Source organism: Manis pentadactyla, chromosome 3 (genome assembly GCF_030020395.1).
Source record: "Manis pentadactyla isolate mManPen7 chromosome 3, mManPen7.hap1, whole genome shotgun sequence".
In the NCBI taxonomy this organism is placed as follows: Eukaryota; Metazoa; Chordata; class Mammalia; order Pholidota; family Manidae; genus Manis; species Manis pentadactyla.
Genome location: NC_080021.1, coordinates 12,117,697 through 12,140,364, shown reverse-complemented (window position 1 = coordinate 12,140,364; position 22,668 = coordinate 12,117,697). Strand labels below are relative to the sequence as shown.

At 40.6% G+C, this 22,668-nt stretch overlaps 1 protein-coding gene across 9 annotated transcripts in view; it reads right to left on the bottom strand.

The window, feature by feature from the left end:
- LOC118915093 (gasdermin-C-like) overlaps positions 1–14,383 on the bottom strand; it is a 69,692-nt gene extending 55,309 nt beyond the window's left edge. For all 9 annotated transcript variants that reach the window (XR_008996138.1, XR_008996139.1, XR_008996137.1 and 6 more), the window contains exons 1-3: positions 14,030–14,383; positions 2,272–2,528; positions 1,423–1,609 (exon numbers count right to left, since the gene is read on the bottom strand). Coding sequence is in view for 1 of the 9 variants with exons in the window: in XM_057497742.1 (XP_057353725.1) it covers positions 1,423–1,609; positions 2,272–2,524 (440 nt within the window). In the remaining 8 variants the exon portion in view is untranslated. The remainder of the gene's footprint in view (positions 1–1,422; positions 1,610–2,271; positions 2,529–14,029) is intronic.
- Positions 14,384–22,668: the final 8,285 nt, after the last annotated feature.

The window sequence follows — 22,668 nt, the reverse complement described above, 5'->3', positions numbered from 1 at the left end:
CAGTAGATAGGCCAGTAGGTATGACTTAAAGATACAGATTTAGGGGAGATGTGAGAGGTTCAAAGTACTAAAGACAGATTCCATCTCCATTTCAGTTCTGAGGCTCAACCCTGATTGTGCTCAAGGGGCCCTGGGTAACAGCCACGTGGAATGCTGAGATCCTTAGTTGGCTTTTCAGTGGAGATCACTGAACATCCAGTGCTGGGATTCCCCCACAGCCCTTGGAGAAAAACTCAAGCCCCTTCCTGTGTCTCTAAGATGCTATGTCATCCGACATTTACTTACCTCCAAGCCTCATTTTATATCACCTTCCTCAAGACAGTCTAAGCTTCCATCTCACTGACTCCCTACTGATCCCGAAAACACCAAGCTCTCTCCTGCCCCAGGGCCTTTAAACCCCTCACGTGGACTGCTTTCCTCCTGTGCTTACTTGCTTCTTTCATTCTTTCGGTTTGAGTTCAATTGTTAGCTCCACAGAGAGCCCTAAATGGACTCCCACCAGCCACTCCCATTCACTTCCTCCCATTTATTACCTTCAGAACAGCCCTACCACCTATGACTACTTTTCCAGGGTGCTTTTTTATTATTAAAGTATCTAATCGCTTTTCTTTTTATATTTAAGGTTATGACCTCAGGCTTATTTATTTCTCTTGGTGCTAAGTAATAAAAGGTATCCTTGAAATTGCAACCTCTTTAACTACTTAAATAAATTTCTAGGATAAAATAATTCTTTTGTTTTTTCACAGGTTCAGAAATTCAGGTACTCTTTTACACCAAAACAATCTTTGCAAATGTTAGTTTTATTTTAATGAATCTTACAAGACACCAAGAATACAAAAGTTGTGCAATGCCCTGAAAGTAACTTTTAGTCTCTAAGCAGTCTCTGATTTTAAACAGTTGCTTTCTTTAATAAATCTTTGAATGGATAGAAATGCTATTGAAATTGACATCTATTTCTAAAGGTATAGTTAAGCTCTTAGTGGATCACTGGACATTGTCTTTTCCCACATTCACAGAGTTCAATTAAATCCCAAGACACTGTCACATATACTTTAAATGGTTTCAGAGCCTTTGTCTCACTGAAATTAATACTTTGTTTATTTTTTTCGTTGTTTATTTCCACTGCACTCACTGCATTTCCACTGTCCCCACTACATATAAACTGCTTCAGAACAGGGATTTTTTTGTCTTGTGCATTAGTCTATCTTCAGCACAAAAAATGGGTAAATTACTGGTTAAGTAAATATTTATTAGAAAACTAATATCAACTAGTTGAATGAATGAATGAATGACTTGACAAGAAGAGCAGCATAATCTGGGATGTCATTCTGAGCCTCAGCAACAAAGCCGGCTAGATGCCTCTTTGTCCATGAAGAAAGTCCCCATGGCTGTTGACCTGTTTCTTCCTCTCACAGGGCTTACCTTTTTTTAAGGTCTATCCAGGATAGAAATGGGGTGGTAACAATCTGATACTCGAGGTCGAACTCTTGGAACTCGGTAGCCTCCCCCGACAAACTCGCATCTACGCCGGCATTCACACTGATACCAGCCTTGTGCTTCTGCACCATAATATTTCTGAAGAAGAATGGTCCTTTCACTTCATGGTAGTCTTTGGGGAGAGAAAAGATAATCTTAGGTTTAGCCAAGAATTCACTCTGGAACAACTGGTGTGGGAAACAGTATAACTGAGTCGTATTTTGCCCCAACCCTCCCACTCATTTTAAACTCTCAGCCAAGAAGCCAACTAATAATTAATGTAAGTATAAATTATTTCTGAGGCCAGATGTTTGGATCATCCCAGAGGTTGGATAACAGGTGTAATGTTCTGAATTCTGAGAAATGGTGATGTCACTTGTGGACTGGTCCAGAGGACCTACAACATCATCTTTCCACGTACAGCACCTCCTCTGTGGCAGACACAGCATTCATGTCAGGAGGCAGTACACTGAGCAGAAAATGTAGGGATTTGGAGCCAGACAGACCTGGGTTTGGATTCTAGTTCTCCCAGTTTCCAGGGATGTAATCTGGGACAAATTATTTTATAAGGCTCAATTTATTCTTATGTAAATAGAGATAAAATTCCCAATTTAAGAGACTTCTATATTACATGAACTAATGCATATTCATTAGTTTCAAATATTTAGATTAGATCCAGATAATTTTTAAGTTCTCAAATAATCTTGTCCCTTGCCCCTTGCCTTTAGGTAAGGTGAGCCTGGTGGGTGTGCATTGAAGGGATTCCTGAATGCTGCACCACCTCTATTTGAGCACCTTTGTTTTTCTGTCCTTCCCTCTCTTGCTCCTGGTTGACAATACTGGAGACTGAAGAATTTGGTTCCAGGATGTCTATGAGGGAGACTTGAACTGGTTCATCAGGTTTTTCCCGAAACAGTGAAGTACTCTTCTTCTTCTGTAATATAGCAAACTGAGAGATTTTTGTGGCATCTGAGAAGTTGACAATCTTCAGGTCTCTGTCAATCTCCTTGGCCAATTTCTTGCTAACCTTTTCAAATAAGGTGGACATGTTTCTAAGAGCAGATAGAAAATGAGTAGAAAGTTCAGTTAGGAGGGGGGAAAAAAGTGGGTAACTTCTCACCTACCCTGGACATTTGTCCTAAAGGAAAGGACATATACATGAGATTATCAAGTTTTAACTTAGAATTGTGACTACATTACAACATTCAGCTCTGGTATTCTAAACTCAGACTGGGCTTTGAGAAAGCTCTGTTTTGAAATTCATTGTTCCTTATGGCTGGAATAGGAAAGTTTGGTATCCTCCCACTCCAACCTAGGGATGCTCTAAAGGGCCAAGAAGAACTCAAGTCCATCATCAATGAAGGGCCAGAAGGAAGGTTGGGTTTATGTTAAGTGGACATGGATAGTAGTAGAGAGGATGGCAGTGTTTGCAATTTTACAGGAAAGGCTGCACTGAGCAGTGATACTTGAACAGTACATACATTGAAAGAAGGTAGGGAGATAATCAAAAAAATTTTAATAAAACAATCCAATTTAAAATAGCATTAAAAAATGACATGATATTGTACATAAAAAATCCTAAAGAATCCACTCCAAAAACTAGATCTAATATCTAAATTCAGCAAAGATGCAGGATACAAAATTAATACACAGAAATCTGTTGCATTCCTATACACTAACAATGAACTAGCAGAAAGAGAAATCAGGAAAACAATTCCATTCACAATTGCATTAAAAAGAATAAAATACCTAGGAATAAACCTAACCAAGGAAGTGAAATACCTATACTCTGAAAACTACAAGACACTCATGAGAGAAATGAAAGATGATACCAATAAATGGAAACACATCACATGTTCATGGATAGAATTAATATTGTCAAAATGGCCATCCTGCCTAAAGCAATCTACAGATTCTGTGGAATCCCTATCAAAATACCAACAGCATTCTTCAGTGAACTAGAGAAAATAGCTCTAAAACTCATATGGAACCACAAAAGACCCTGAATAGCCAAGTAATTCTGAGAAGGAAGAATAAAGCTGGGGGATTATGCTCCCTGGCTTCAAGCTCTACAACAAAGCCACAGTAATCAAGACAATTTGGTACTGGCACAAGAACAGACCCATCAACCAATGGAATAGAACAGAGAACCCAGATATAAACCCAGCATACATGGTCAATTAATATATGATAAAGGAGCTATGGATATACAATGGGGAAATGACAGCCTCTTCAACAGCTGGTGTTGGCAAAACTGGACAGCTACATGCAAGAGAATGAAACTGGTTTATTGTCTAACACCATACACAAAAGTAAACTCAAAATTGGTCAAAGACCTGAATGTAAGTCATGAAACCATTAAACTCTTAGAAGAAAACATAGGCAAAAATCTGTTGAACATAAACATGAGTAACTTTTTCCTGAACGCATCTCTTCAGGCAAGGGAAACAAAATAAAAAATGAACAAATGGGACTACATCATGCTAAAGAGCTTCTGTACAGCAAAGGACACCATCAGCAGAACAAAAAGGCATCCTAGAGTATGGGAGAATATATTTGTAAATGACATAACCAACAAGGTGTTAACATCTAAAATATATAAAGAACTCACATGCCTCAACACCCAAAAAGCAAATAACCCTATTAAAACATTGGCAGAGGATCTGAACAGACACTTCTCCAAAGAAGAAATTCAGATGGCCAATAGGCACATGAAAAGATGCTCCACATCGCTAATTATCAGTGAAATGCAAATTAAAACCACAATGAGATATCACCTCACACTAGTTAGGATGGCCAACACCCAAAGGACTAGGAAAAAAAAGTGCTGGTGAGGATGCAGAGAAAGGGGAACCCTCCTACACTGCTGGTAGGAATGTAAACTAGTTCAACCATTGTGGAAAGTAGTATGTAGGTTCCTCAAAAAACTCAAAATAGAAATACCATTTGACCCAGGAATTCCACTCCTAAAATTTACCCTAAGGATGCAGCAGCCCAGTTTCAGAAAGTCATATGCACACCCCTATGTTTTTCACAGCACTATTTACAACAGCCAAGAAATGGGAGTAACCTAAGTGTCTATCAGTAGATGAATGGATAAGGAAGAGGTGGTACATACACACAACGGAATACTATTCAGCCATAAGAAGAAATCAAATCCTACCATTTGCAACAATATGGATGGAGCTAGAGGGTATTATGTGAAATATAATTTTATGTCCTTGCACCATTTTAAAATAAGGTATTGATTGATTGGCTCAGTGAAATAAGCCAGGCAGAGAAAGACAAGTACCAAATTATTTCATTCATCTGTGGAGCATAAAAACAAAGCAAAAACTGAAGGAACAAAACAGCAGCAGACTCACAGAACCTAGGAATGGACCAACAGTTACCAAAGGGAAAGGGACTGGGGAAAGTGGGTTGGAAGGGAGGGAGAAGGGGAATAAGAGGCATTACGATTAGCACACATAACTTGGGGAGGCACGGGGAAGGCAGTATAGCACAGAGAAGACAAGTAGTGACTGTATACATCTTACTACGCTGATGGACAGTGACTATAATGCAGTATGTGGTGGGGACTTGATAATGGGGGGATTCTAGTAACTACAATGTTGCCCATGTGATTTTATATTAATGATACCAAAATAAATAAATAAATAGCATTAAAAAAACTTATTTAGGATTAAACTTAACCGAGGCAAAAGATCTATACACTGAAAACTGCAAAACATTGATGAAAATAAATAGAAAGATATCTCTTGTTCATGGTTTGAAAGAATATTATCAAAATGCCTATACTATCCAAAGCAGCCTATAGATTCAGTGTGATTTCTATCAACATTCCATAACATTTTTCACAGAATTAAAAGTAATAATCTTAAAATTCATATGGAACCTGAAATATTTGAGCAAGAACAAAGCTGGAGGCATCACACATCCTGATTTCAAAATATATTACAAAACTACAGTAATCAAAACACTATGGCACTGATATAAAAATGGTTATAGAGACTTATAAAACAGAATAGAGAGCCCAGAAATAAATCCACACATTTATAACCCACTTATCTCCTGCAAGAGTACCAAGAACACAAAATGGGGAAAGGAGAGTCTCTATTAAATGGTGTTGGGAAAACTGTATCTCTACATGCAAAAAAATAAAATTGGATACTTAGCTCACACCACATACAAAAATGAACTCACAATGGATTAAAAATAAGACTTGAAACTATGAAACTACTAGAAGAAAACATAAGAGAAAAGCTTCTGGGCATTAATCTAGGCAATGATTTTTTTGGATATAACACCAAAAGCACAGGCAAATAAGCAAAAATAGTTGAACTGTTTTGCATCAAACTAAAATGCTTCTGCACAGCAAAGGAAACAATCAACAGAGTAAAAAGATAACAGATGAATGGGAATTATTTGCAAACCAGCTATCTGATAAAAGGTTAATATCCAAAATACATAAGGAGCTCAACTCAGTGGCAATCAATCAATACCTTATTTTAAGATGGGGTAAGGACATAAAGAGAAAATTTCCTGAAGAAGAAATACAAATGGTTAACAGGTATATGAAAATATATTCAACATCTCTAATAATCAAGAAAATGTAAATCAAAACCAGGAGATACCACTTCACAACTATTAGGATGGCTATTCTCATAAAACAAAAAATAACAAGTGTTGGCAAGGATGTGGAAAAACAGGACTTTGTATACTGTTGGTGTGTATATAAATTGGTAGAGTTATTATGAAAAACAGTATGAAATTTCCTCAAATAGGATCCAGCAATTCCAATCTGGGTATATTTCCAAAGGAAATGAAGCAAGTATCTTAAAGAGATATCTGCATCAAGAAGATATATGCAGTCCTATATTTATTGCTGCACTATTTGCAATAGCCAAGATATGGAAGCAACCTAAAGATGTGGCACATATACACAATAGGATGTTATTTAGCCATAAAAAGAAAAGAAATCCTCTCATTTGCAACAACATGGGTGGATCTAGAGGTTATTATGCTCAGTGAAATAAGCCAGGCAAAGACAAATGCCATATGATTTTACTTATTTGTGGAATATAAATACAAAGCAAAGCAGAAGGAATAACATAGCAGTAGACTCACAGACACTGAGAAAGGACTAATGGTTACCAAGGGGGAGGGGCTGAGGCAGGCTAGAGGAGGAGAAGGGGAATAAAGGGGCACAATAATTCACATTCACAATATAAGCTGGTCACGGAAACGGTAGTGCAGCATGGAGAATATAGTCAATGATTCTGTAAGATCTTTCTACGTTGATAAATAGTAACCACACTAGAGCAAGGGTGAAGATTTAATAATATGAGTAACTGTTGAACTGCTGTGCCATATATTTGAAACTGACGTAAGATTGTATATCAATGATACTTCAATAACAAAGAAAAAAACAGAGATATCTGCACTCCCATGTTCATGTGGCATTGAAATAGCCAATATATGGAAAGAACCTAAGTGTCTTCAGACAGATAAATGATAAAGAAAATGTGTGTGTAGGGTATACACATATATACATATACACACACACACATATATATAGTTAATAATACTGTATTGTATACTTGAAATTTGCTAATAGAGTGGATCTGAAGTATTCTCAACACACACAAAAAAGGTAACTATGTACAGTGATGGACATATTAATTAACTTGATTGTAGCAATCATTTCACAATGTATGCATATATCAAAACATCACACTGTAAAGCTTGAGTATATACAATTTTTATTTCTCAATTATAGCTCAATAAAGCTTGGAACAAATTTAATTTGAACATATTTTTTAGAAAAACCTATTTCAATTTTAGTAAGCCCAGGCTTTACAGCAGTCTCAGCAAAAGAGACAAACAGTACTTAACAGGACAGGTAAGATTTCTGGAAAAATGTATTTACGGTAACTCATTCATTCATTCATTCATTAACTCATTTATTCAGCACCATTTAATGAGTACCTATTAGGTGTTAGGCCCTATGCTAAGAATTGACAATACCATGGGCGGTGTATATTGTAGAATTTCCAGAATCTCCCGCCTGGCCTTAGTCTATTTACATATCAATAGGTGTTTACCACTGCAGAGCCTCCTGTCATCTGGAGCAAGAGGTAGAAAGAAAACAGCCATTCTCTCCTCCCCTCCATTCCTGGTACGTAATGGGTCTGGCGTCTGCCAGTCACCAAGGACCCGCTCACGGAGTTCCTTCCAGAAGGGGTGGGTGGGAAGTAGAGAGTGTGCCAAGGCTGCAGAGTGGGAGCTGCTGCCAGAGGGGACAGACAGTGCCCAGACTGGCCAGCAAATTCAAGCAAGCTGTGAGCAAGAAAAATGGTTTCTCCTAACTAATCCTTTCCCTTATTTTGGCTTCACCAGTTTCACAGGGAACTTGCCCTGGGCCAGGTACATCTTTCCTCCTGCAGCTACACCATGGTAAACAAAAATAGGAATGGTCCCTGACTTCTTAAGGATTACAGCCTAATGAGAAAGAAAAATATTTACCAAATGATCTCACTAATAAGTACATGAATACATATAAATCATGATTAGTGCCATAGAGGGGAGGCACCTGATACTCTCAGAACCTATGACAAATACTTCATTGTTGTTGTTTTTGGCCAGAGCCATTGGGAAGCCAGGGAAGTCTTTGTTAAGGAAGTGATTATTCAGCTGAGAAGTTAGGTGAGTAGAAGTTGATTAAAATAAAGGAAGGAAAGAGGATCCTCAACAGAAGGAACAGCATTTAGAAGGAACAGAAGGAAGGCCTTGCAATGGGAGACAGTTCGGTCCATTGCAGTAGCTGGCACAGGGGCTGGAGTGGAAAGAGTGGTGGAGAGAGTGCAGCATGACGCTCAGGAAGAGGGTAGCAGCCAGGCTGAGCCGCTCTTTAGAGGTTCTTTGGGGTCTTTGGTCTTTATTCTAAGAGCAAAACGAAGTCAACAAATACAGAATTGTAACAGGGGAGTGATTCACATAAAACTGGGCCCCTCTTTGGAGTAAAACAGACTAAATGCAGGCCCCACAGGAACCATAGATGAAGTCCAGTGTTAGATGATCTCACAATCCAAAAAGACAAAACACATGTGGAAGCAAACCACACTCAGTAAGGTTCATCAGACACAAAATACATCAGGATTAGATCTACAGAAGGTCATAAAACTGAGTAATCTGGTAGAGACTGCTAGGGAAGTATGTATAAAACACTGAAAACATAAATAAGGAAACAAAAACATGAGAAAAGAATGAGGTGCTATAAAAAGTGACCAGGCAGATTGGAAAAACACCCCAAAAGAACTTTAAAGATGAAAAATTGAGTCATAGTTCAGTGAATGAGATAAATAGTTGATTAGACCCAGTTTAACTGAGAATTAGTGAACTAAAAGTTGGATTTGGAGAATATAACCATAATTCAGTAGAGGAATGTAAAGAGGAAATACAGAGATATTAAGACACATGGAGGATATAAAGTACAACATATATATATATGTGTGTGTGTGTGTGTACAAATACAGAATTGTAACAGAGGAGAGATTCACAAAAAACTGGGCCCCTCTTTGGAGTAAAACAGACTAAATGCACACATATGTACATATGTACATGAAGTCAGAGGAAAGGAAATCAGAACTTAAAAATTAAAGTATCTTTGTGGTTTTCTGCAGTAAGAAATTTGAGATACTAATTTTAGATTTTGTCAAAGTATGCACGTTAAAAGTTTAAGGATAACCACTAAATGAATAGAAATTGAATGTTTAAGAAAACATGACTAATCTAATAAAAAGACAGAAGAAGAAGGGAAAGAAGGCACAGAGAAAACAAAACTCAAACTAAATGATAAAAATAAATCAAAATATATGGTAGATATAAATGGATTAACTCTAGCCCATTTAAGAGTCAGAGATTATCAGATTCAATTTTTTTAAATCTAGAAATACACTTTTTATCAAAAGACACATTTATAATATTAAGATCAGAAAGTTAAAATTAAAAGAATGGAAAAAAACAAATCAGGCAAAACCAAAATAAAGTTAGCATTTCATATTCATATCAGACAAGGTAGATTTCTGTTTAAAAAATTAAGGTAAAACAGGATCACTTTATAAAAAATACAACATATAATAATTAGAACACAGGTAAACCTAACAAAGTTGCCTCAAAACTTACAAATATTGTTAAGAGAAAGAGGTCAGTTATTGGTGGATGGAGTATTAAAAAATGTCATAAGATACAGAATATATGAGCAATGAAATTACCAAACTTAATTTAATGATTTAATGAGCACATATAAAACTGCATGTTTTGCATAAAGGGACTATTCATTCTTTTCACACACAGAGAGTATTTGTAAAACATACTATGTATTATGTCATAAAGTAAGCTTCAACAAATAGGAAGAATCATACAACTCAAATCACATTTTTTAATCATCATGTCATTAAATTTTAAATTAATAAAAATATGATTTAAACCCCAAAGTGTGTGGGATCTATAGAAAGAAATCCACACATCTAAAAAACTCAGGTCAAAGAAGAAATGACAATATGAATATTGCAAATAAAAATAGTAGAATGCATTTGTAGCTTTAAATGTTTTTATCAGAATAAAAGAATGGCTAAAGATGAAAAAAAAAAGGCATTCAAACCAAGAAGTCAGAAAAAAGGAACTACAAAGCAGTTCAAAAAGTAGAATGAAGGAAACAATAAAAATATAAATGTAAATTAATGAAACAGAAAAGAAAAATATGCCAGGAAAGATCAACAAACCCCAAAGTTTGTCATAGGAAATGACAAATGAAATAGACAAACTTTTAACAAGACTGATCAGGAACAAATGCACAAACGAACAGATTAGGAACTACAATGGGAACATAATTATAACAAAACAATGAAAAAAATATGAACTTTTGCCAATAAATTTGAACTTTTAGATGGACTGGACAACATCCTAGAAAAATGTAATTTATACAAACTGACTTAAAAATAAATTGTTGATCTAAAAAGACCTATAACTTTTAAGGATATTAAATCAATAGTTACAAAATAGACACCAAAATAATCTTAAATTAGGCCCAGGCAGTTTTACAGGTGTATTCCATCAAATACCCAAGGATTAGTTACTGGAAAAAGAAGAAATATTCCTCAACTAATTTTATGAGTTTTTTTGCAACCTTGTGCCTGACACTAGACAAGGAGTGTATAAAAGTACAACAGGACAATTTAACTTACGAACCTAGATCTTAAAAATCCTAAATATCAAGGGAATGAGATTACAAACCACATTCTGGGAGAAAATATTTGCAAAAGACATCTGATAAAGGACTGTTATACAAAATCTACAACAAACTTAAAACTCAACAAAGGAAAATGAACTACCCAACTAAAAAAGTGGGTAAAAAATCTGAATAAACACCTTTGCAAAGAAGATACACAGATGGTAAACATATGGAAAGATGCTCTACATCGTATCTCATCGGGAAAATGCAAATTAAAATGAGACACCACTACACACTTATTAGAATAGCCAAAATCCAAAACACTGACAACACTAAATGCTCACAAGAATGTGGAGCAACAGGAATTCTCATTTATTGTAGGTGAGATGCAAAATGGCAGAGCCACTTTGAAGAGAGTTTGGTAGTTTCTTACAAAACTAAATATACTCCTACTACATGATTCAGGAATCATACTCCTTGGTATTTACCCAAAGGAGTTGAAAACTTATGTCTTCACAAAAACCTGCACATGGATTTTATAGAGATTTTGTTCATAATTCCCAAACCTTGGAAGCAACCAAGATGTCCTTCAGGACGTATGCAATGAATGAATAAATCATGGTCCATCCAGACAATGGAACACGACTCAGTACTAAAAAGAAATGAGCTATCGAGCCATGAAAAGATATGGGAGAAACTTAAATGCACATTCCCAAGTGAAAGACGCCACTCTGAAAGGCTACATACTGCATGATCCCAACTATATGACCTTCTTGAAAAGACAAAACCATGGCGACAATAAAAGGATTAATGTTTACCAGAGTTTAAGGGGAGAGAAAGACAAATACACAGGTCACAGAAGGTTTTTAGGGCATTAAAACTATTCTGTAAGATACTGTAATGATAGGTACATGCCATTATGCACTGGTCCAAACCCTAGAATGTACACGACCAAGGGTGAGCCCTAATGTGAACTGTGGACTCGTGGTGGCAGTGATGTGGCAGTGCAGGTTCATCGGCTGTAACTAGGTACCCCTCCAAGGGGATGTCGTTAGTGGGGGAGGCTGTGCATGTGTCGGGGCCGGGAATACACGGAAAATCTCTATGCTTTCTGCTCAATTTTGCTGTGAACTCAAAACTACTCTAAAGACAAAGTCTCTTTAAAAATGACAGGTTGGCAAAGGGGTTGAAATTAATATTCCAGTTTTCAGAGTATACTTGTCTCTCTGCTTAAAATAGGGAGATCAATGCTGTCTGGCTCTCAAGCAGTAGAGATAATAACACGTGATGGATAAATTAAAGAGATTTCTTTTATAGCTCTCCTTTCTAACAAACCTAGGAATAGCTACTAAGAAATTCCTGATTTTCCAATGTTTTGCTAATTTCTGGGATAATAAAGCTTTCTTCAGAATCTCATGGGGAAAAAACATCCTAAATAAAATACGGTTGACCCTTGAACAATGCAGGCGTTAAGGGCACTGACCCCCTGTGCAGTCAAAAATCCATGTATAACTTGACTTTTGACTCCCTCAGGACCTAACTACCGAATGCCTACTGTTGGTTTTATGGTAGTAAGTGATAAAAGAGACTAGTTATCTACATGTATTTCATACATTCATGACATGTATAACTTTTTCTTGTTTCTTTATTTCTAGGCTACATGGTTCATCTGCAAGTGTTTTCATATTGTTGCAAATCTCTATTTCTCCAGTGTATTTATTCAAATAAATCTACAGAAAAGTAGACTCACACAGTTCAAACCCATGTTGTTCAAGGGTCAACTGCAATGGCAAACACAGTCCATAGAGGTCTTTCAAAAATCTTTGTCAGGTTGTGTCTATTCCAGTAAAACAAGAATCATTTACCTCTAAAATATCTAACACTATAACTCACACATTCATGTATTAATGGGAAAGCTGTATGAACACTGCAGAAAATATAAGAAAAACATTTCAGCACTCATTTATGATTTTTAAAACTTAGCAAATTAGAAATTTAGGAACTTTTTTTCCCTAACTGAATACTGGCATCCATCAAAACCCTACAACAAACATCAAATTAATGATGCAACATTAGCAATATTCCTTTAAAGACAGAAATAATACAATGATGCTCTTTCCCACCACTGCCATGCTGCAGTTTTCTGGAGGTTTTACCCATCACAGTGATAGGCAAATACATGAGAAGCACAAGATTTGGAAGGAACAGCCAAACTGTTATTATTTACAGATGATGTGTTATATACAAGACAAGGGAACTGTCTCCAAGACAAATTATTGGGATCATTATAATTCAATAAGGTCTCTACATATAAGATCAATCAAAAGTCGAGTGTGTTCTTGAGTATCAGCAATGAAGAGAGAATGAATGAAAGGAGCAGAATAAATAGATTTGCAATACAGAAAAGTCCTCTCAGTCTGAAAGGGAGCAACAGTGAATGAACGCAGCTTAGTTATGAGGCTATTAATAGAATGTTTCAGATGAAGGTGACAGCAGTTCACACAGCATGATGAGCAAGGAGATGCTATAAATCAAAAGGAGTTGGTGATGGCTTCTGTGGGAAAGAGGGACGGGTGAAGAAAGACTTCTGGGTTCTGACATGGGTAATTGGATGGATGGTAGCACCCTTTCTTGACTAAGGAACACTGAAAGAAAACCTATTTGAAGAGAACAAAAACGAATTCATATTTTAGCCTGCTGATTTTGAGATCCAACAGAAAATTAAAACAGATGGTTATCCAGATTGGTGCTGAGAGTAGAGCACTGCGCTGCCTTAGAGATAAAAAATGCAGGTCCTGTATGCATACAGGTAGAAATTGAAACCTGAGTGTAGATAGAATCATGAACTTGAATATTTAATAGCTAGGCAGGGGAAGGGTTTAGAGCATTTTGCAGAACAACTGAAGAATCTTTTAAAATTGTTCTCTTCTGGGAAAATAGAAATAAGATTTTCCAGTTACATAAAATTTAGTTCCAATGGCTCATGTAAAAATCCCCTCATGTTACCATTTCAATTCTGCCTGGCAAGGGTCATGGAAGCAATCGGGAGATAACAGAAAATAACAGGAAGAAAAGAAGATTCTCTTAAGACTGGACCTGGATAAAGACGCAGCAAAGATACATCCCCTAGCCTTACATACTTGCATGTTCTCAGAAATTCTCCTTTATAAAGGAGAGCCAGAGGAAGAAGTGCCACCTTTGGGCCCAATTAAGCAACAAAAATAAAACAAAACTGTGAACACAAACCCACAACCCCATCCTGAACATCTGACCATAGTATCTTCTCTTCTTATTCATCCCCTGACCCCAGCTAGAATTTACCGGATTCTATACTGTTTTGTCTTGTAGAGAAAGACTCCTGTCGAGTAGGGCTCCTTCCGAAATTCAGACCTCCCGTTGCCAGGTAGAGTTTGTCACAAACTCCAGAGAACAGATAAATGTGATGCTGCTCATTGTATTTTCATTCCACCCATGGATCCCTGACTCAATTTCCAAAGCAATATCCTGGAAAAATAAGCATAAGCATATGATGGGCCCTTTTCTCTTCCAGGAGGCCAGATACGAAGCTGAGTTCTGGATCACAGAATCTTAGCTCTCAAGACCTTCCCAGCCAAAAGAAGAGGAATAAATAGCCTTTGATTTTACAGCTGTCAGGCTATCCAGGCACAGAGTAGATAAGGTTCTTCAGAAGTCATGCCCATTTCTCATCATTTCTCAACAGAACTGGCTAAACAGGTTTTGATTCATGATTCATAGTCACAGCTGGAACACCTTTCAGCTCCTATTCTATCTTAAATGTGCTGTAGGTAAAATATAACCATGAGTCAACAAGACAGATAGAAAAACACTTTAGGAACAGGGCCAAGTAGAAGGGCAGGGCCCCAGGAAGAGCCTTGAACTGCCTAGGTGTGGGGCTCATGCAACACTGCCCCTGTATCAAGTATTATGTAATCCGAACTTGTGACAACCTTCCCTTTAAAGATAAATAAAATGGAGAAATGCAAAATGGTAAATTTTATGTAAAAAATGTACATTGTAAAATGAATGACAATAACTTGCCCGAAACCTGTGTACATCATTTCCGATTCCTCCCTGTGGACTATGTGAAGTGCCCGTAGGAGCAGAGACTGTATGGCCCGAAGGCCGGCCTGTACATTTTCTCTATTACCCCAGTCCTGACACTCATTATGGCATTTGTTTAGTTAATAGTGTTTCACAACATTTTTATTTACCTTTGTTCTTTCACACACAATACCCACAGGGCCAGCTTGTCCGGCCCCTGCCTGTCTCCTTGGACCCTCTTAGTTTCCTAAGAATGGCCACATGGACCTCCACGCTGCACCCTAGCAGGCACGACTTACTCCCATCTGAGGCCTCATGTGCTGCCAAGCCCCCGTCCCATCAGGGTGTCTCCCCACCACGATGGACACACAGACATCTCCTTGGAGGAGGGCCTCCCTACTAACTCTATCATATCCCATTTTATCCTGCTCACAACTCTTACTGGTCTTTAAAACTGCCTTATTTTTCCATTTTTTCACATGTGCTTTGTCTGTGTCTCCACACTGCAGGTAAGTCTCTGGAGCTGGGGACTCTGTCTTACTAACCTCTCTATCCCAGCCCTTGAATCCAGAACCAGAAACCGCCTCCCCTGGGCTCCGGCACATATGCTTGTCCTTTCTCTGGAAGCTTATTTCTACCTTTCTTCCTGTCCCATGCTGACCTTTCTAGAGAATCTTGGTCCATTTGGCACAAAAAAAGTAGGCTTTGGGGTTTTATTTTTTAACCACTTCATGACCATCTTCATGAAGGCTACATTCTGGGTCACAGCAAGATTGCGTAAAACCTAGAAAGGCGCAGCCTGTGCAACACTGAACGTGTGAAATGCACATGCATGTAGGACATGGTCCTCTAATTGGTGATCATGAGTCATACAATTTGGCCAGACTGATCTTAGCTGCTGTGGCCATAAGAAAGTGCATATATATTCGGGGAAAGGAAATTTTCTCCACTTTGCCTCTTTCAACAAATTAAGGTGTTCAATGGTCCCCCTTCCCTGGCAGGGCTCATAGTCTCAGTATCTCATCTTTGTTCACTAAAGATCATCCTGCAAGTTAGTTGTGGAAGTAAGGCTTGGGCCCCTTCCAGCTACCAACAAGGGCATGTTTAGGTCCGCACGCCGCTTCCTCGTGCATATACGACAAAGGCCTAAACTCTCTGAAACATTCACATCAGTCAGCTGTCTCTGAATTGACAGAGACCCATTTAATCTCTTCTGTAAGAGGAAGGAGGTCCAAAAAAGAACCCAGCTAGCCCTTACCAGCACCTGAGAGCACACACAGTCACCAATGTGCGTATAATTCATTGTCTGGGTTCCCGGCCAGCTCCCCTTCAGCTGTCATGACTCACGGTTCCTGCATCTCAGCGTCCTGCCCCTCCACCCACCGCACCTCCCTCCCCTTGCTCATCTCACTCCCTACCCAACAACCCATCTCAGAGTAATTTTTCTGACATCATCCATAGCACTTTCCTGAGTCTCTCAGACTGTCAGGGTTTTGAGAAGCCCCGGGGGCCCCCACTCACACCACTCTTTTTATAGCTGTTGGCTCTGCCTGCAGTGTAGACCAGGGTCTGCCCACTTCTCACCACTCCCAGTGCCAGCACCCCGCTGAAGGCACCATCGGCTCTCACCTGGATCAGTGCCGTCTCCTCCCCGCTGGACGCCCTGCGTCTGCCCTGGCTGCCTCGGTGCAGGTATTGTGCACACAGCAAACACAGGCAGCTTTTCAAAAGGTGCATCAGATCTGTCACTTGTGAGGTCAAATCACGCCAATGCTTTCTAGTCTCACTTCAAGTAAAAGCAAAGTCATTACAATGTCTGACAAGGACCTGCACTGTCTTCCCCTCAGATTCTTCTGAACTCCCTCTTTCTCACCCATGACTCATTCCATGCTTCAGTCTTGGCACTTGCTAATTTCTCTACCTGGAACCCTTTCCCCCGAATAGCTATGTGCCTCATTCCCCAACCTCCCTTAAGTTTTATTCAAATATTACTGCTCAGTGAGAATGAGATGTCCTTGCAAAATTGTAAACACCACCATCATTTCTACCACTACACAAGTTCTCTTTTACCATGGACCAAACCTTCTTTCTGGCTTCTCAGTTGAGAAGAGAATTGATCCCTTCCTGGGCCCTGGCTTAGCAGTGGGGTGACCCCTACTCCAGCCATAAAGAGCAATGGATTTCATAGTAGTGCTTCCCTCAGAAGCCCAGACGATCTTCAGGATACCAAAGTTATGAGAGATTTATGATCTAGTCACTATGTAAGTTAAAAAGTCATATCTATGTCCTCCCCTTTAAGAAAAATATGAAGATGAGAAAGTACCCACTTTCTTTCCTCTCCCAGGAGAACTTTGTACTCCCCTTCTTATCTGCTCCTCACAGCATTTCTCCATGTTTGAGCACATTAGCAAATATTTCCCCAACAGCTGGGAGGCAGTAAGCTGACGCCTGTAAAATGCCCGTGGAGTAGCACTGACCCCTGCTATACATCATGTCGTGGAAGAAAAAGGAGAGTCTTCTCTCAAGCTTTGAGAACAATCTGACATTCCAGCTAAATTCTCCCTCATGGACATCCTAGATCCACACTCTTCAGTCCCATTATCAGTCAGGAGTAAAGAAGGCAAAGCACGGAAAACAAGAATGGTTAGATAGAGGAAGACAGAGGCACCCAAGAATCCAAGAGGCAGCCAGGAGATAGTTCTCAAGGAACTAAAGGCGTGGGACAAGGACCCAAGATCATTCGAGAATTTAATGATTATCTGAATCCAGATGTATGTTAGTTTATTTAATACAGCAGCCTCTTGAGGTAGGAATATTTATCCCCATTTCATAGAAAGTCCAGTGAAGCTTATAATTTGTTCCAAGTTACATCCAGAGAACTGGTAGAACTAGGCTCCAAACCCACAGCTGTCTGGCTCCAAATCCTAAACATTTTCTGCTCAGTGTGCTGCCTCCAGGGCCCGAGGCTGTGCCTGCCAGGGAAGAGGCTGGACCTGGAGAGATGATGCCATGGACCTCCTGGACCAGTGCTCAAGTGGGATCATTCTTACTTAGGGTAAGGACGCTATCCCTGTTATCCGACCCTTGGGTGGGTTCAAACACTCAACTACAGCAGTAATTTACACTTAAAACACTAATGCCTTAGTTGGCTTCTTGGCTGAAAGTTTAAAATGAGTAGGAGGTTTGGGGCAAAATAGTACTTAGCCATTCCACTTCCCACCTAAGCTTTTTCCAGAGTGATTTCTTAGCTAAACCTAAGAGTACCTTTCCTTTCCCCAGAAACGTTTGTGACAAACCCTTTTGCATTCAGTGACACTGTGGTCCAGAAGCAGAAGGCTCGGGTGGATGTCAATGTTGGGCTAAAAACATGTGTTGGGAGAAGCTGCTGGGTCCCGTGAATCCCCATGAAAAGCACAGACAGCAAAGGCAAAACCAGACAAGCGGGACCGCATCAGACCACAAGGCTGTTTCCTTCTGCACAGCAAAGGAGACAACCAGCAGAGTGAAGAGACAACATATGGAATGGAGGAAATATTTGCAAACTCTCTGACAAAGGGTTACTATCCAAAATACATGAAGAACTCATAGAAATCAATAGAAAAACAATCTATTTAAAATATGGGCAAAGGATGTGAATAGTCCTTTTTCCAAAGAAGACATACAAATGTCCAATGGTGCATGAAAAGGGTTCCACATCACTAATCATCAGGGACATGCAAATAAAAACCACAATGAGGTATCACCTTACACCAGTAAGAATGGCTATTATCAAAAAAAGAAAGAAAGAAATAACAAGTGCTGGCAAGGACGTGGAGAAAAGGGAACCCTTGTGCACTGTTGGTAGGAATGTAAACTGGTGCAGCCACTATGGAAACCATTTTGGAAGTTCCTCAAAAAAAATAAAAAGAAAACTACTGTATGATCCCATAATTCCACTTCTAGGTATTTATCCAAAGGAAATGAAGTCACTATCTTGAAAAGATATTTGTGCTCCCATGTTCTTTGCAGCATTACTTAAATAGCAAAGACATAAACACAAGCTAAGCATCCATGGATAGATGGACAAAGAGGTTGTGGTATGTATAACAATGGAATATTATTCAGCCATTAAAAAGGAAATGCTTCCATTTGCAACCACATGGAAGGGCACTGAGGGCCTTATGCCAAGTGAAATGTCAGACAGAGAAAGACAAATTCTGCATGGGATTACTTAAATGTGAAATCTAAAACAACAAACTCATAGAACCAGAGAACAGACTGATGGCTGCTGGTGGCAGGGTGGAGTGAGGCTAGCAAAATGGGTAACAGTGATCAAAAGACCCAAACTTCCAGTTATAAAATAATTAAGTACTGGGGTGTAATACACAGCACATTATTACAGTTAACAATATAGTTAACAATGACTTCCTGTGTGTCATTTCTCCTGTGTCCCCTCCTCCCTTGTCCACTCCCAGTCCTGCCATCCTGCTAGGTGATTTCAAATTTCACGTAAGAAATGCACTGAGATCAGAAATTTTCCCAATAGCAAAGATTAAGTAAGTGTTCAATGGGGAGCAAGAGCCCACAAAGGAGACATTTCCTGATACCTGAGGAGCAGGACCCCAGCTGTGTCAGGCTGAGCTCTAGCTGGGACACCACACGGGGACGGGAGAGACCAGGGACTCCGAGCTGGTTGTGTTTCTAGGGCTCACTGCTCCACCTGGGTTTGCAGCGATAGGCCGGCATCGATTGCTCACCCACGTGGGGCCTGAACGCAAAGAGAGTGTTGGCGGGGACTGTTCATCTGAGGCTCATGAGAGAGGGAGAGGTGCCCACAAAATCCTGCCTCGTGTGACGAGGACGTCATAGCTGCCGTCTGTAGCTGCTGTGTAGATACGTGGTGGGCTGAAATGGGGGCAATGGGCGACCTGCGAGGGCTCTGCCCCCACACAGCTGAGCTGCTGGGAGTGGTGGGGCCCTGCTGTATGGGGGTGGCCGGGATTCAGGCTGCACTTTGCCCAGCGCTAAGGATACCTCTGCGCTGGGCACCCCTGTGGCCCCTCCCCACATGGGAGACTATTTCGTATCTCTGCAACATTTCAGTGGGGCCATGCGTGGAGGTGGCTGTGGGTGGTGGGAGGAGTGTGTGCCCTGGGCAGCTGAGAAATTAGAATCCCTCGTTGAGTTTCAGCTAAATCTCCCAACCCAGAAAACTTGCCCACAAATGTAGTAGGAAAGAAAACAATGTTGTTGAATAAGCATTAAATCAGAATGTGGTGCGTGTTACAGGCAATCTGCTAAGTGAGTGCAATAACAGAAAGAAACGCCACCCTTACACTTTGTCTCATCTGTTTGTACATCCAAGCAGATACAATCCATTACATAGGCATTTTCAAGATAAATGATCACTAGTTCTCCAATAAGAGGACTTGACAGCACCATCTGCCACACATGGCTTATCCTGACCTAGAATTATCCTGGTAATTGGAGTGATCCCCTGTGTTAGCTCACTGACTTTATCAAAAGAAAACCAACCTCTCATATCTCTATAAAAGCAATTAGATTTGCAGCTTGGAGCAAAGTCCTCACTGAATTTAGGTTCTTTCCCTTCCACAGAAACTGGGGCCCTGATAAATAGACATCTCTCCCTGACATCTCTCTTTATATTGAATAGTTCTCAGATCCTTGAGAAAGACATTCCTGGCTCCTAAAACTATTTTCAAAAGGATTTATATACAATTCAAAGAGAGGAGAAAGTACTTACAATCAAGATTTTCTAAAATAAATGTTATAAGACAGAGAGGAGGGAACTCCCTTCACTTCTTCTCAAAAGGGAGAATCAAGTCTCTTATTTTTAACTTTATGTCCTGAGGAAGCCTCTCCCCTGCCAAAGAGCCCACCTCCCCAGAGCTGAGGGGAGAACGGAGACCAGCGTCCAGCACACTGATGGGCACAAACTTATTTTCACCCTCTCCAGGTCACCTGGATCTGACCCCATGACCTTTCCACAAGCCCAGGTCTCTCCTATCTCATGACCCCTAACCCAAGTGTCCCCTCCACTTGTCACCTCCTCCACCCACTGTCCCCCCACAGCCAGCCTCCTGAAAGACTCCTGTACATGCTACACTCACCTGCCCCCGGCCCTCATGCCTCAAGCCCCTCTGAGCTGGCCCCCAGGAGCCTGGCCCCACCGAAGCCTCCAGAGAACACCTACATGACTGTCCCTCCTGGGCGCTCCCTTCCCTCTAGATACCAGGACACAGAGGTCCACAGGAGCTCCTTCACGGGGCTGTCCCCATTCTGTCTCCTTCACAGGCTCCTGTCCTCTGCCCAACACTTCCGTCCTCTGGTTAGGCAATTTCAGGTCTCAGAGTAATTCTTACGTGACATTTGAAATCCCCCAGGAGAATGGCAGGATGCGGAGTGGTCAAGGGAGGAGGGGACTCGGGAGAGGGGCACATGGGGCACCTGGAAGCCCCCATCCTCAGAGGAGGAGGAGGAGGCCAGACCCTTCCCCTTGTAAAGGCAGTTCCATAATGTTAAATGCATAATGATCACTTACTTAAATGCAGATGTCCTGCCCTTTTTGCTCAACATGGAGTTCAAGGGCATTATGCTAAGTGAAACAAGTCAGAGACAAAGACAAATAGTGCGTGATCTCACTTGTATGTGGAAGATAAAAAAGTGAAACTCATAGAAACAGACATTAGAATGGTGGTTTGCCAGGGTAGGGAAAATAAGAAGGTATCAGTCAAAGGGTACAAACTTCTAGAAATAAGATAAGTTCTAGAGATCTAAGAATACTGTATTATATACCTGAAATTGTTAAGAGTGTAGACCTTAAATGTTATCACCAACCCCATCCCCCCCAAAAAATCCTAATGTTGGTGATCATTTCCCAATACATATGTGATCACATCATTTCACTGTACACCTTAATACTAGGTATTAATAAATAAACTTATATATGTTATATATGAATAATATCTCAATTAGGCTGTTGGGGGGAATAAAATGCAAGTTCTAGCGTCCTCTTATGAGTCTGATTCAGAACACACAGAATGAGGACTCTGAGTTTCAACAAGATCCCAGGTGATTCTGATGGAGGGTCCCCAGGCCACACAGAGAAGTGGACACCTGGCCTGGAGGAGGGGTCCCGGGGCTGCAGGTGGGGTGTGAAGACTCCAGCAGGAATAACCTCTGCTCTCCTGACCTGGCTTCTTCTCCATCCCAGACATCTCACATGATGATAAGCAGAGAACCTTTCCAGAGGTTCTCTGCCTAGATCTCGGTCCCCACTGAGCCCTGACCCCCACTTGGGGTCAAATGGTAAGCTTGTGTATCTCCCCAAGCTGGCCCAGAGGTGCTCTGAGGGCCCAGGTGGGGCTCAGTACCACCATCAGCTGGAGGGCCTGCAGGACGTTAGGTGTGCCCGTCCGTGGGCAGTGGGAGAAGTGGTGGGGGTGCCCCTGGAGAATGAAGGCTCCACGAAGAAGTGGCCTTGGATCACGGCCTAAACTGGAACAAGGTGGGGAGGGAACTGTCCAGCCATCTGGGGAAAGGATTCCAGGTCAAGGAATCAGCAGGTGCATGGACCCAGAGGGAGAGATACCTGGCCCGGGAACAGGTGCAGGAGGGAGAGGACGCATCGGAACGTGAGGGCAAATCGGCGCAGCCCCTCGTGGGTTGTTATGACTTTGTTTTTACTTGAAAAGCTGCCCGTGTTTGCTGTGTGGACAATACCTGCACCGAGGCAGCCAGGGCAGAAGCAGGGCGTCCAGCGGGGAGGAGACGGCTCTGATCCAGGTGAGAGCCGATGGTGCCTTCAGCGGGGTGCTGGCACTGGGAGTGGTGAGAAGCGGGCAGACCCTGGTCTACACCGCAGGCAGAGCCAACAGCTATAAAAAGAGTGGTGTGAG